Source organism: Zosterops lateralis (genome assembly GCF_965231275.1).
Source record: "Zosterops lateralis genome assembly, chromosome: Z".
Taxonomy (NCBI): Eukaryota; Metazoa; Chordata; class Aves; order Passeriformes; family Zosteropidae; genus Zosterops; species Zosterops lateralis.
In genome coordinates, this window is record NC_139800.1 from 10,983,911 (window position 1) to 10,998,502 (window position 14,592).

Sequence of the window (14,592 nt, forward strand, 5' to 3'; positions counted from 1 at the left end):
CCACTAGGTGTCTGTAGTTCCAAGCAGGATGAAGCCTGAAAGTATACTACATGGTGAAGCTTCAAAGTAGCCAATATTTGTGGTGATTACAGCCTTCTTAATTACACTGTTTCTTGGCGTTTTCAAATTACATTCCAGGTTTTGTTTAATACGTTGACCACAAAAGCAGTTTTGCTTTTTCTTTGAGCCCGTTTTACGTATGTATTTCTTTCTTGCCTTCCAAACAACAAAGTAATTTTTTCTGCCAATTTCACAAGACTTATTTCTGTCTCTGTAATTGTGTAGTTTTGCAAAAAAAAAAGGCAAGGATGAGTTAAAAGCATTGAAGAAGCGTGAAACCAGGTTTCAGCTTTTCAGAGCTACATAATAACATTTAATAATTCTGTTTCTGTTGTTCATCCCTCTTCCTTTTTTTTTTGTGGGTAGGGTTCTAAGCTTGGAATTAAACAAAGATAGAGATGTGGAAAGAATACACAGAGGCGGTATCAACACCCTTGATGTTGACCCTATTGAGGGAAGATAGTAAGTATATACTTTGGTTGGTAAAAATGTACATAAGTAATTCACTGCGTTTTGGTAGCATGGATTTGCTGTCTTGTTGAACACTCTATTACACTGAACATATTAAGATTATGAGCATTTAAATTTTTTTGCTTTATTAACACCTTCAGCATGTTATCTGGTGGATCGGATGGTGTTATTGGACTTTATGACCTTGAAAACCTGAGCAGGAAACCAACTTACGCGTGTGAAGCACTTTTTTCTGTTGGAAGGTAAGTACTCTGAAAGTCTTTCAAAAGTACATGATACAGCTCTTGTGTGGCTATAATTAACCTTACAAATTAATATCTGTTCTTATTTCTAGGATAAAAAGACTGTAGAGAATACTGAGCTAGTAGTTTTCTTTTTGATTCATCTGCTCTAAAAGTTACAATATATGTACAGTGACTCTGGTATCGTTTGAGCAAATCTATAGCAGTTTCAAAAGTTAAAATTAAGGATATCAGTTAAACTCATATGCAGACTAAAATTAGACAGTCTTATGTTGCTGTAGACACCACAAAGAGAAGTCAGACCTAGTGCTCTAACCTCATATTTTAACACTAGACAAAGAAGATGAGGGGGGAAAAAAACCCCAAACCTTCCTCTAACTCATAATTTCTCACCTGTGAGTTTTCTTATTTCATGTTGAAATTTGGTGCCTCTATGCCAGTAACTGAGAAAGAAGTTTTGGTACTGCTGTAGATATATTTCCTGTATTCCTCAAATATATATAATACATATATTTGAGTAAATATGCTTTTAAGCAGGATTATTATGCAATTATTTGCATAATCCTTTTAATCTGTTTGGAAAAAAAGTCTAATACCTATTTGCAGTTGTTTGTTTTATTTCCCCTCTCTCTTTCCAGCTTTACTAGTAGCTGTTTTTATTTCATCAGGTGTTCAGCAGGTACAGAAGTGATTTATAGAAAAGTTCTTAAGAACGTGTCTGAATGAAGATGTGTTACTGAAAGCATGGGATGTATTTTTCTGAAGAATTACCGTGCTGTGTGTAATCTTTATAAAGAGTCAGAGCCTTTATTGATTTGTCAGGCTGTCCCTGCAGGCAATACAAATTTTTCCATTACAGACATTAAGTCTTCTAGCAGTAGCTGTTTTTTCTTTTATTTGGATAATAGACTTGTCTAGTAGGTTAGAACTTCACCTAAGACTCACAGTAAGAGATATTCTGCTTTGTAAGAGATTGGTAGCTGCATTTTCCCCTTATTTTTTCCCAGTCTACAAATTATTTGAAGTCTATAAGTCAGCATCTTCTTGAGTCAGGTATAGAAGAACAGAACGGATTTGTGACAATAGAAGGCCTTAACAATATCTCGGATTAAAAGAAAGAAAAGGCAAATAGAGCATAGCTAATAGGACAAGTGTTGATGGCTGGGCTTCTTCCACAAAATTATTTTAAATTGTAGTTAAGATCATATAATCGCTATACATCCCCAAATCTCAAAACTGAAATGAATTCTAAAACAGATGCAGCAAATTGAAGAAATTCATGCTAAGAAGGCACAACGTAAAACTATCAAATCTGTGCTAAAATCAGGCCATCATTAACTTCAGTTAGGTCAGTAGCAATATTCCATCCTTGAAGATTCTGTTTAGGAGGGTGGTCAGTTGGTTGTCTGTTTCTTGAGTAGGTGTTAATTTGCATAGCTGAGTCTTCTATTTCGTACCACTTGAGGCATAAGTTTTGTTGGTAGAATTGGATTTTGTTTGGCACTGTGCTTAATGACAGGCTTATGGTTATTATTGCTTAAATAAACTTAGGTTTCTTGCCTCAATTATTTATTCATAGTATTAATGAAGCTTCCTAGTATGTTTTAAATAGTTACTGTAATTAATTAACTACAGTTTTTATTTGTCTTCAGATATTTGGAATATTATTCAGAGTTCCTGACTTCAAAAATGAATTTATACTTCAGAAACGCTTTCCCTCTGGCTATCTAGCTCCTATCTTTGAAAGGTGTAGTGCTGACATGTTGTGAAAGTTTGCCTGTCTTCCAAGTTTGCAGGGCAGAGCACGGGTCTGGTCTCAAAGTTGCTTAAAGAATAAACTCCTGCTAGAGGCTCTTTAGAGCTGTTTCTGAGTAGACCCTGAAATGGGCTTGCTGGTGATCCAGTATTCTAGAGCAGCAAAAGAGAGAATTCCTGGTGGTAGGCTGTGATTCTCATGTTTCTCATTTAGAATATAGTGCCACTATTGCAAATACAAAAATAAAACTGTCCCTGTTTTCCCGAGAGTCAGCACAGAGAGCTTTACCTGGTTTCATATGATTCATGCTGCCCTGTGACAAAAACTGCCAATTAAGAGTAACCAAACTGTACTAGTTTCTAGATAATAAGCAGATAATGCTTATCTTTAAGGTAGTCTCTACTACTCAAAACATGTCTAGGAATAACAAATGACAGTGACCTATTATCCATAGAATAAATTCTGTATTTGTGTTTGGTAGAAAAGGCTGGAGTATTTTGAGTAATGGATGAAAATACTTCATATGGAGTGAACTGGGGGTAATGTACATCCTGAGACATGAAACTAGGCTGAATGGTATGTAGCCACTACTAAGCTTAGCCAGATCAAAGATGATTCCTGCAGAGCTACCTGAGAGTTCACTGGTTCATTCCTCAGCCCTGTGGATTACAGGAGAACTGATTGTTCTTGTGAAGAGTTGATTACAGTCCAGTGTTGTACATTTACAGTTACTGTACCCAAATAATTAGTTCCATGGGTTTTGGTTTTTCTGCACAGTGCTTAGAAATGCCTCTCCAGGAGTAAACTCACTCTGAGTCAAGCTTGATTTCCTGGCTTTGCATGTACCAAAGATTTTTAGCTCGCCATGGTTTAACTCCAGCCAGCAACCAAGTTCTGCACAAGTGCTTGCTCACTCCCCTACCAGTGGGATCAGGGAGAAAAGTGGAAAGGTAAAAGCTAGAAAACTCCTGGGCTGAGATAGTTTAATAGGGAAAGCAAAAGCTGCAAACACAAGCAGACCAAGGAATTAATTCACTGCTTCAGCCATCTCCAGGAAAGCAGGCCCACATCACACATAATGGTTGCTTGAGAAGACAAATGCCATCATTCCAAGTGTGTCTCCTCCTCTTTCCTTCTTGCCCCCATCTTTATATACTGAGCTTGGTATTATATGGCCCAGAGTATCCCTTTGGTCAGCTGGGGTCACCTGTCCTGGCTGTGTCTCCTCCCAGGCACTCCCAGTCCCCTCACCAGCATGTCAGTATGAAAAGCAGAAAAGGCCTTGGCTCTCTGTAAGCCCTGCTCAGCAATAACAAAAGCATCTTTATGTTACCAGTGCTGTTCAGCACAAATCCAAAATGTATCCCATGCCAGGCACTGTGAAGAAAATTGATTCTACTCCAGCCAAAACCAGCACACATCCCTGAAGAATGGATGCATGAAATTTGTTGACTTTTAGCACTGTGCCAGAGTAACAGGTCGTTCTAGGATATGCTTCAGAGGGGGAGGAGCAATGCAGAAGTCATTAAACTAAGCTCAAAAGTTGCTCCATATCTCTTGCATAGTATGTCAGTGCATATGTCAGTGCAGGCTTCAGGCTAACTCTCCTGTCTCCTTTCCTTTGTAGCACCCCAAGTGAGCAGAAAGGTGTATTATAGCTCAGATGAAATCAGATCTATAGATGTCATGTGAAAAGGGAAGATTTCCTCAACCTCTAGTGTTAGGTTAGTCTGTCAGTGCCCTGGGAAAGCTGAGACCTTTGTGTCCAACTAACCCCTCAGCACCCTGTTACAGGGACCCTTCACTGAATAGTCCTGCTGGATCAGAGTGGTTTGACTGACTTGTTCAAGGACACACCAACAGCATAAGAGAGACCCCCTCAATGGGGTTTCCCACTTTATTCAAGTGTGTTATCTGCTGCCAGTGAGGGCCAGTGTTCACGAAGGACTCACTAACTATGGAATAACATTCTTTATTAATAAAAGAAAAATGTGACACGTTAAAGTTCAAGGCCTTCCAGTGCTTGTTTCTGACTGCAAAAACCTGTTCAGACCAATATACAGACAAGGTTTAATCCCAATAAAGCACACATAGAGTAAGTTTCTTAGTAACAGGCATTCCTCTGGGGAAGAAGACAGATCACCTTGTTGGCTGATTCACAGAAGTTACAATGGAATCTTGCCTGACTTCAGTATTCTTGACTTACTTTTATATTATTCCATTATGTTTAGTTGGAGCTTGAGGCACTATACCTTTGTTACTAAATGGTGTAAAATTCTCTCCCTTTGCTCTTAAAGATACAGTCAATAAAATGGAGAGCACATGCTCAATGAGGAGCGACCTTACCCTGGAGGTGGTAACTTGAGGTTAACTGAGTTGGTTAGAGCATGGTGCTAATAATGCGAGGGTTGTGGGTTTGATCCCCATATGGGCCATTCACTTGAGAGTTGGACTTGATGATCCTTGTGTCTGCCTTCCAACTGAGAATATCCTGTGATTCTGAACTTTGGGATGGAGGTCTGTGTTAGTATTACAATTAGATAATAATGAATCAAGTTCATCCAAGGAAAGCGATTTCACCACAGTTGCTGGTTCAACAGCAAGATATCTTCTTTTATCTCCCTTGATGGACAGGTGCTGTGTGATTTATCAGATAGAAAGTACCCCTCCCTGCATGGATTTCAACAGTGCCTGGCTGTGGTGTCTCAGCTCCACCCCCCACTTCATCTGCCTTAGCAGGTGCTTGAGGTTGCAGGCTGTTTGCAAGGAGAATCATTGTGGAACGGCTTTCAGTCAAGATCACCACATTCCATCCAGTAGAAGCAGCTGCACTTCACCTTACAATTTCTGTATCATTATAACTTCTGTTAGGATGTAAATATAACTTCACAGTTTCCTCTAATTTTACCCTCAGCCATCTTTCCACATAAATCCACTCATGACTAGTCACTCAAGCTTCAAAATATCCAAATAGAATTTGAGAATGTTTCACACTTTCCTACAGTGCAGATGATCTAATACATTTCTAGTGTGTGGCTATCTGGTATTAGTGAGGGTTGCCAGTAGGCTAATTGTTACATAATTATCCAAACCTTAACATACAATATGATTATTAGAACAAAAAGCAAAACAGTTACCATCAACAAAATGACAAAAGGGTAAATAAAGCACTCTGTTGAGAATTCTGGTAACTTTTAGTGATCATCCAAAAAGGGTGTCCCACGACTTTCTTCATATACTCCATCATGTCATTTATTTATTCCACATCATGATGGACAGTAAACAAAGTCTGTTGCCCATTTTTGGGGGGGTTTGTTTTGAACAAGCAGCTCGGTCTTCATGCTGTAACAATTTCTTTACCAGCATGAGGTTCATACCCATGGGAGTCAGCTGCAATCTCGAATCAGAGTATAATTAGATTTTAATAGTTTAATAGGATACAATAGGAGCTGAATAACTAAAATTACATTTTGTAGTGTTGACAAAGTTATAGCACAAATATGAGAGTGATTACTTGTATCTACAGTAATGTTATCCACAAATACAAAGTTACAGGAGGGTCTCATAAAAGCACATCATTTACCAGTATACACAGTTTCCAAGTTTTCATTAGGATGAATCTCAAAATGAGAAGTATTTTGCTTGGTGTCACAACAAATGACTTGGGTTTTGATGGTGTTACATTCACAAGTGTATCCTTGTTGCTCTCATGCAATGCCCGTGTTGGTATCAGTGGTCTCCCATTTATTTCCGTCTTTTCAGGCCCATACTCTGTGTTCCAGAGGATGAGTGTAGTCTTGTGTTTTAATCCTAATGCAATGACTGGGTATATATCATGTAGTGGAGCATTGTGTATTGTTAACACAAAAGCTATGGCAGTGCTGCTGATGGGATCATAGGTAAAATTGGCTAAGTGCCAGCAGAACTAGAATTTCTATGAAATTCAATTGTATTATTCCAAATTATCTCTGAAATTTCAGTGAGTAATGGTTTCTTTGCCTTCCCTTATGATTGTAGCTGTCATCAGTAATCCATAACTGAGCATGGATAGAAGTAAGAGCTAAGGAAACATTGTTTTGGACTATGCTAAGTGTATCTGTGATCAATTGATGGTCTTTTTCATTAACTCCCTCCCACTGAGGTAATATATCTATTTGAAACCATTGATTAGTTCCCAAAGCTAAAAGGGGAGATCATAGAGGGTGTTCCAGTTAAATTAAGTCACTGTTTATTGTGACTAGTTTTGTTCCTTAGTAAGTCAGAGCCTATGCCATTATCTCAGTCCACAACTTTTCACACCTTGGTCATTTGAATGCTCTCCCTCATCCTGTTGCAGAGGGTAGAGGGAGCAAACAGCTGGTTTTGGGCCCCTGAAGCTGGATCCACGTGAATTCAGCTCAGGTAGGAGTCATCTACCAGGTATTTGAATGACATATATTATTCAGAGCCTGGTCAGTTGATTCCTTATCCTGGAGCTGTCAAGATTGGCTCTACTGTTGGTTCTTTCTGCCACAGATAATTATTAATTATGTTACAGTCTCTAAATATCTACACATCAGTTGAAAGTTTTCTTGTTCTTCCTCTTTCATTTCTGAATGCAAATATAAATGACTCTGAGTAACTTAGCCTACTGCTCTCTGGTGACTTTGTCAGACAGAGATTGCCAATAACTATGTAGCTGTAATTATTCACTAATGCTAATGAATTTTTTGAACTGTATGTGTGATTGTATTTTTCAATGGAGCCATTTTTAAGGAGCATAAATGGTTTCTAGTGTTAGGCCATCACATTTAAGATGAGATCTGTAAACATTGCATCTTAAACATTTCAAAAGACATTTTTTTTATGCTTTATGAGTGTCTTGAGATATGCTACAGTTAACATATTTTGAAAAGGCAACAATATGTAGTTTCTTGAAATGAAGACTCTTCAAAGTAATGAGTGTTAGTTGAATGAAAATCAAGCCAACAAAAATATAGTTCTTCTTGAAAACCTCAGGACAAATTAAGAAAAATGTTTGTTTTCAACTTGTTGTCAAGTACCAAGACGACCACAAGATGATTATCAAAACTCTAACCAACTGGAATGTTTTTCTTGATTTTAGGAGTCATCTTGATGTACATAAATACAGTGTGGAGACAGTCCAGTGGTATCCTCATGACACTGGCATGTTTACATCGAGCTCATTTGATAAAACTTTGAAAATATGGGATACAAATACATTACAAGTAAGAGAATCTCTACAGATTACAACCTTCTTTGTGTACATGTTATTTCTTGCATGTCTGAAGTTCTTGCAGAGGTGAACAGGACTGTGCATCCTGAGGATGAAAACCAGCCATCTGTTAGAACTGTGGGTGCAGCAGCAGGGTGATCTAGTCCTGGCATTTGTGTTGATGTGCACCTGCCCATTTCTGAAGATCTGAAGGTCTAAACTGTAGGAGAGCTTGGAACGCTTGAGACAGTTCCTTTCTGCTTTTGCTGTGAACAGGAATACAGCTAGTTGAATTTTTACTGGGTCAACTTGTCCAGCAAGACCTAATCTGCAGTTCATTCTTGGGGATTGTTGAGTCTAGTGGCAGTGTACAGCAGGGCGATTTATTTGTAATAACCAGTGCTTTTGAAGGACTGGTGGTCTTGACGTGCAGGATCCAGGTCCAAAATTCTGCTGTTGTAAGCAATATAGACACCATTTCTAAAAATCAGTAGAGAATGAGAGAAACAATTAAAAATACTCTAACCAATGTAACTGACATTAATCAGGTAAATAGATTATTTAGGAATTTGTGTGGTTTCGACTCACTAATCCTCACATTTTGTGTTGGACTGTGAATTCATGGCTGTGGTTTGTCCTGTTCCCCATGAACATTTACATTGAATCATAGTATCATTGATATGTAAATACTCAAAGGGAACAGGAATTTACATTAATACTATTTGACTGCTGTTTCACAGATAGCAAAAGATTTTTTTGAAAAGAGGTTTGTCATCCTAGGGGCATAATAGGGAATAAATTTTTAGCTTTTTTTTTTTTTTTAATATATATTAAGTTATGTTTGCAGTTGCTAAATCTTCTCAAAAACAATTAAGTTTGCAGATAGTTAGTTCTGTGAGCATCTCTTGAAAGACACAGTGTACACATAAAGGTTATTGAATGACCTGCTCTAAATGGTGTTTTGAAAGTACAGACAACTCAGTTTTAAGAGATTTTTCATGTACTTTATTTTAGAATGAGACAACAAAAGTGGTTTCTGTGGAAGCAATTGTACTTATTAAAGTAAATATGTTCCATTCATTTTCAGCACTCATGCGGCAGATAATAGTTTTATATGGAAGTGTTCTATTTTTTTAGGAATTGAAAGTAGTGTGTAGTATTAGTGAATGAAGAGGGGCTTTAAACTTTGTCTTAAGTGTCTTCTTCCTGTTGATTCTATTTCCATATGATAACCTTTTTGTTTACTTACTAGCTTTATTAATTTTTGATAACTAATAATTTCCATTCATGCTTCTCATTTGTCAGTTTTCTTGGTCTGTCTTTTGGGTCATCTCTGAGCTCTGGTGTTGTCCTACTGTTGGAAACAGACTTACTCTGTGATGTTTGTGAGATCTGGCTTCTAGGCAGGAGAGTTATCATTACTATATAAATAGTAATATTTGTATTAGTCTTATTTGTAGTTGTTACTTGAAAAATAATGCTGAGCATTTATTTGCATTGTAATTAATTTAATGTTTTTATTATCAGCCTGCAGATATGTTTTACTTTGATGAAACAGTCTATAGCCATCACATGTCTCCAGTTGCTACACAGCATTGTTTAATAGCAGGTATATATTTTCTTTTAAGAAACAGATATATATAGATACAGGTATATAGATAAAGTTTATAATAAGAAGAAAGTAATATTTTAGTTGGGCTTTTCCCCCTACTCTGTCTTATTTTTGCATAAATCAAGTCTTCATTAGATGTGAGTTTACTGCTACTATAAAGTACTACATCCATTAGTTGAATGATGTCAATGAGAGTATCATATTTGTTCTTCTAAAATAATGCATCAATCAGTTCTCCTAACTGATAAAATTCTTAGCTATAAATAGATTATTTCATTACATAAGTTACCATTTAAAGGTTATTAGATCCAAATATAGTAAATTTTGTAAATAAATCTGCTTACAAGTACACAATTTAACTGTGTTAGCAAAAAAATATTTGAGGAGGTATTTTTAGGTTTCCCAAGTATGGTCCTGTTCACCCACAGTTTCTTAATTTTGTTTGTTACGTGGTAAATTTGTTTGGACTAAAAATGTAAATCTCTTAACAAGAGCATTGCTCTGACTGAATGAGCAGTTATGTAGCTATCATTTTTCTTCTATTTTTTTGTCATTGCTAAGATTTTATTGTTGTTCTCTCAAATGATGGGTTTTTTTTTTTAGCTGTCTTTGTTTCTCTTGTTACAGTTGGTACCAGAAGCCCCAACATACGGCTCTGTGACTTGAAGTCTGGATCCAGTTCTCACATTCTGCGGGGTACTTTTTAGTCTGAAACATAAATGTTAAACAATAACTACTTTGAGTAAAAACAAGTCCTGTAAAGAAATACTGTATACAATGTATTCTTTGTCAGTAACATGAGTAATTTATTTATGGCTTGCTGCGGAAGTTACACAGTGGCAAAAGGTTCTTCTGCGTGTTTTTCTAAAGCTAAGGAATTATAGAATGCAAACATTAATCGATGAGCAATTACTACAGATGTTTGGGCATTTTCATGGTCTAATCAATACTGATTACTATTTGTTACATGCTTTTATGTAGTCACTGGTTTGGGGGGTTATGGAGTGCTCAAGAAGTGGTGTTTTGCTTGGTCTTTAAAAAAAAAAGACCAAGTAAAACAACAGAAACTCCCCACCACACCCCAGAAAAGAAACCCCCTACCAAAACAAATAAAACTTCGCTGCTTTTAAGAAAATATCCCATGGAGGTTTTTGAATGGACTTATTTAGAAGTTTCTGATTTCTGTAAAACAAGCTTTCTATAAGAGGATGTTATCAAATCCTTTGCATTTTCCTAATTCAGTTAAGGGTAAGGTTTTATTGTTACATAATTTCCATAATCCATTACTTTTGGCACTGAATGAGAATTTGCCTTTGGTGGCTTTTTTCTAATGTGCACTTTTTGTGTTAGCATTTATTCACATGCTAACGCAAAGAAGCAAGAGAAGGCAATTATGAGGCAATTCTTCATGCTTCAAACTGTAGAGAAACATGAAGTCAGACACAGCATCGTGCAAATGTATCTTTATTTCTTCACTGGCCGGCTAAGTCTAAAAGGAGCCTAGGTGGTTTTTTGGTGATGCAGAGGTTAAGCTGTTAAATGAATCAAATTGGCTACATCTGATATTCTGTTTCTAGAACCAAGAGCTCCAGAGAGGGCTGTGACAAAAACCAGCTCTCTAAAGATCCTGCTTAGTTTCATCAAGGCTTGTTAATTTTGACACAAGAGAACGCTTTCCAGGCACAAGCTCTGTTGTGTCTTTGTACACAGCCTGTAATAGCATGTTACCTCAAGTGCAATATTGGAGGAATAAGTGGAAAGAGAATATGTTATTGATTTAGCATAATCTAGTAATTCTATGCAGAACTGAAGCAATCAGGAATGTCTTGACCATATGTATGAATATTTTCACGTAGGCTAACTCTAGCAGATGAAATGGAGATACATGAATGGCTGTAGTTTAATTAATTTATCCCAGTAAATCTTTCTGCTCTGAGCCTTCTAAGTGTATCCTGTAGAAACTGTATCTTGGAGGTTTTTCCTATTATCCTGGTCATTAGAGTGCTTGGATTAATTCAGGTAATGGGAAAGCACCTACTAGAAGATGCACCAGGAACAAGATGGTTCACACCACCTCTAAACTGCATGAGCAAAAATATATATTGTATGATTTGGTTTATTTTTCAACAATATGTTTCTGATATGACGTGAAACATGATTGCAGTCTTTCCGTTTAGGACATCATATCCTTCTCATTGACTGTATTTATTTAATATAACTTTCCAAGTTTTAAAGTGTGTGTGTATGTGTGCATATGTGTATTTAAAAAAAACCAAACAAAAATGAAAAAAAACATATATAAATATATATATATATATATATATATATATGAAAGTACCTTTGAGATTATTGAGTCCAGTTGTTAACCCAGCACTGCCAAATCCGTCACTGAATTATGTCTCTAAGTGCCACATCTATACATCTTTTGTATATCCCCATGGGTAATGACTCAACCACAGCCCTGGGCAGCCTGTTCCAGACAGAATTTTATTTGGAAAGTATGGGAATTATTCCTAATAGCCAATCAAAACCTGCATTGGTGCAACTCGAGGCCACTTCCTCTCCTGTTGTATGTTACTTGGAAGAGTGACACCCACCTGGCTACAGCTTTTTTCAGGTGGTTTTAGAGAGCAGTAGGGTCCCTTCAAATCTCCTTTTATCCAGACTAAACACCCCCAGCTCCCTTAGCTGCTACTCACAGGACTTGTGCTCAACATGCTTTACTAGCTTCATTGATACCTTTCCCTTAGTTAAGGGAAAAAATATTGCAAATTCAGGACAAAGTTCTTAGAGGATGAAATGAGTAAAGTTTTAATTTTGAGTGTATAAGGTAGATATAGTTTATATTGGACATTATTGAAGGATTTGAAGAAAAATACATGGAAAAGCTTTCCATTTATGAGAATACCAGTGCTACACAAAAAGCTGAGACTGAGCTGTAATGTGTTTTTCATAGGTTAAACCATCTTTATTATCAAAAATTAGAGACTTGTAGTTTTGTGTGTATCACTTTCTGCTCACTGCAATCCCACCCAAGGAAGAAGAAGAAGAAAGAACGAACTTCTGTCCCAAAGTAATATAGTTTCACAAAATTTAAATTGATGTCACAATTCCAATTATTCTGGCTTGGTGAATCCCATGCAACTAAATATTTGCTTTTACTTTCAGTTATTTACATAAAAGGGTGTGTATAATAAGCTTTTTCATGTAATTTTTAGGTCACAGAGAAGGTGTAATGGCAGTGTCTTGGTCTTCACGTGATGAATATATTTTGGCATCAGGAAGGTAGGGATGTTGCTGAATTGTTAAATGCACTGGAATATTGGTCAGTAAAAATTTTATATATTCTTTATGCAGACTTATTTCAATTCAAATGCACTTCTGGAGTTACTTTGCTTCATTGGCTTTTACCTATTCACAATTTTATTTCCCTAGAAAAAAAATTCCCTAGAAAAATGAAACCTGAAGAGCTCTACAAGTCATGCTTATTTTATATCAAGTTTGTGCAGAGTGTTGAAACACTAACTATAACCACTAGTATAGGAAAATGATAGAATATTAATGAGATACTTCTTACTGTTTATTAGTGTGTGCATTGCTAATCTGTGTAGTAATAAAGTGAAACAAGTCTAGCTCAAATTACCATTCTGGTAGTCATGCTTATGCCAAAGACAATAACTTGGGTAGCTTAGGTGATGTAACTTTCCAAGCTACAGTAATTCAGTGAATATTGATTGTATGTTGATATTCCTGGGCCTTTTTTGTTTTCTGTCCAGACATTGTTAATGTAAAAAATCCTCTTGGCTTTTCTTTAACTTTTGTGTATGTATGTTTTTGATTATAGTGTGACATTTCTCTTCTCGCTTTTTAGGTGCCAGGTCTTTTTTCTTTTGCAGAGAAGAATAGCTATTTCTTAAGTTTAGTGGAATGGCTGTTATATAAAGTTTAGTGAAGTTACCAGATTTGCAAACCTTTGGTTTCTGAAGTCAGGCTTCTGAAAGGCTCATCAAAGTTGGAAAATGTTTTAACAGTGTGTTGTTTAGAGGTTTGTTTGTTTGTTTGTTTCTGGCTTTTTTGGTTGTTGTTTGTCTTGTTATAGCAGATGAAAAAATGTTTGCTTGTAGACAATTTCTGTACCAGTCAGACAGTAGATCTGTGATAACAAAAGCCCAAATTTCAGACCACTATTACAGACAATGCTGGAGTCTATAGCTACAGTCTGATCAAGAGAATTAGCAAGTTTATTCCCAGGCTGTGTACGTATGCAAAGATGTTATGTTGTAATCAAAGAGACACGTTCACTCTTAGGTCTTAAAGATTCACTCTTAGGTCCTGATAGTGTACCAGCTAAAGTTATTAGTACATGTAAATGAAAGTGTGAAGTTTGTCCTAAAATATTTTAATGGAATTCTATTGACTTGAGTGTGCCCACATGATGAATGGTTCAGAATAGTTGCTGGACCAAGGTGAGTGCCAGGTGTGGGTTGGCCAAAGACAGTTCCTAAACCATGGTGCACTCAGTTTCCCTAATTTATGCAAATCTGTCTTTTTTAGTGCTGATGGTAGAGTAAAATTATGGGATGTGAGGAGAGCTTCTGGATGTCTGAGTACACTTGATCAGCACAATGGGAAAAGGTCCAAATTTTATTCTGAGGCAGGTAATAAAAAATATAATTGGTGGTAATTCTTATGTTACTAGAATCATTCTTATATTTCATGAATGTTTTGAATACTAAGACCAGCAAGGACAGTAGTGATAATCCACTTGTTACTTAGAACATAAGAGAGGCTATTCAGCTTTGTTCAGTTACTTCTGTTATAGAGTCAGTGTTTGTTGTTTAGGACCTTGTTTAGAGGGATTGCCTTAACAACAGCAGTGTATCTGTTCTAACTGGCTTTCCTGTTATCTTTTTGTGAATTAATTTATGCTGTAGATTAGCCATTTTATAAATATAATATTGATTGAAATTCAAGCAATTATTGAGAGGAAAATGTTCTAAAGAAAGCCAGTACTTGGCCAAAGAAAAGAGAAATATTGTTTAATGAAAAATAAAATTCGATGTAACTCCAAAGATAACTAGTGTCATTTTATACATTCCTTTGATAGCATGTTGACTTGTTCAATCACAACATCTTTCTTTTCAACTTCATTTTTGTCTGACAGGTTCAAGACAATTTTTTGGTTATCTAATGTCAATTGTATAGGCTAGGGTATTTAATTTACTGAAATGTGTAT

General features: G+C 36.4%; 1 protein-coding gene across 4 annotated transcripts in view; it reads left to right on the plus strand.

Moving 5' to 3' along the window:
- ERCC8 (ERCC excision repair 8, CSA ubiquitin ligase complex subunit) overlaps positions 1-14,592 on the plus strand; it is a gene marked incomplete at its 5' end in the record, with an annotated part of 44,698 nt that overhangs the window by 1,603 nt on the left and 28,503 nt on the right. For all 4 annotated transcript variants that reach the window (XR_014592499.1, XR_014592500.1, XR_014592501.1 and 1 more), the window contains 7 exons: positions 427-522; positions 672-773; positions 7,634-7,757; positions 9,272-9,353; positions 9,984-10,052; positions 12,575-12,641; positions 13,911-14,014. Coding sequence is in view for 1 of the 4 variants with exons in the window: in XM_083883646.1 (XP_083739772.1) it covers positions 427-522; positions 672-773; positions 7,634-7,757; positions 9,272-9,353; positions 9,984-10,052; positions 12,575-12,641; positions 13,911-14,014 (644 nt within the window). The remainder of the gene's footprint in view (positions 1-426; positions 523-671; positions 774-7,633; positions 7,758-9,271; positions 9,354-9,983; positions 10,053-12,574; positions 12,642-13,910; positions 14,015-14,592) is intronic.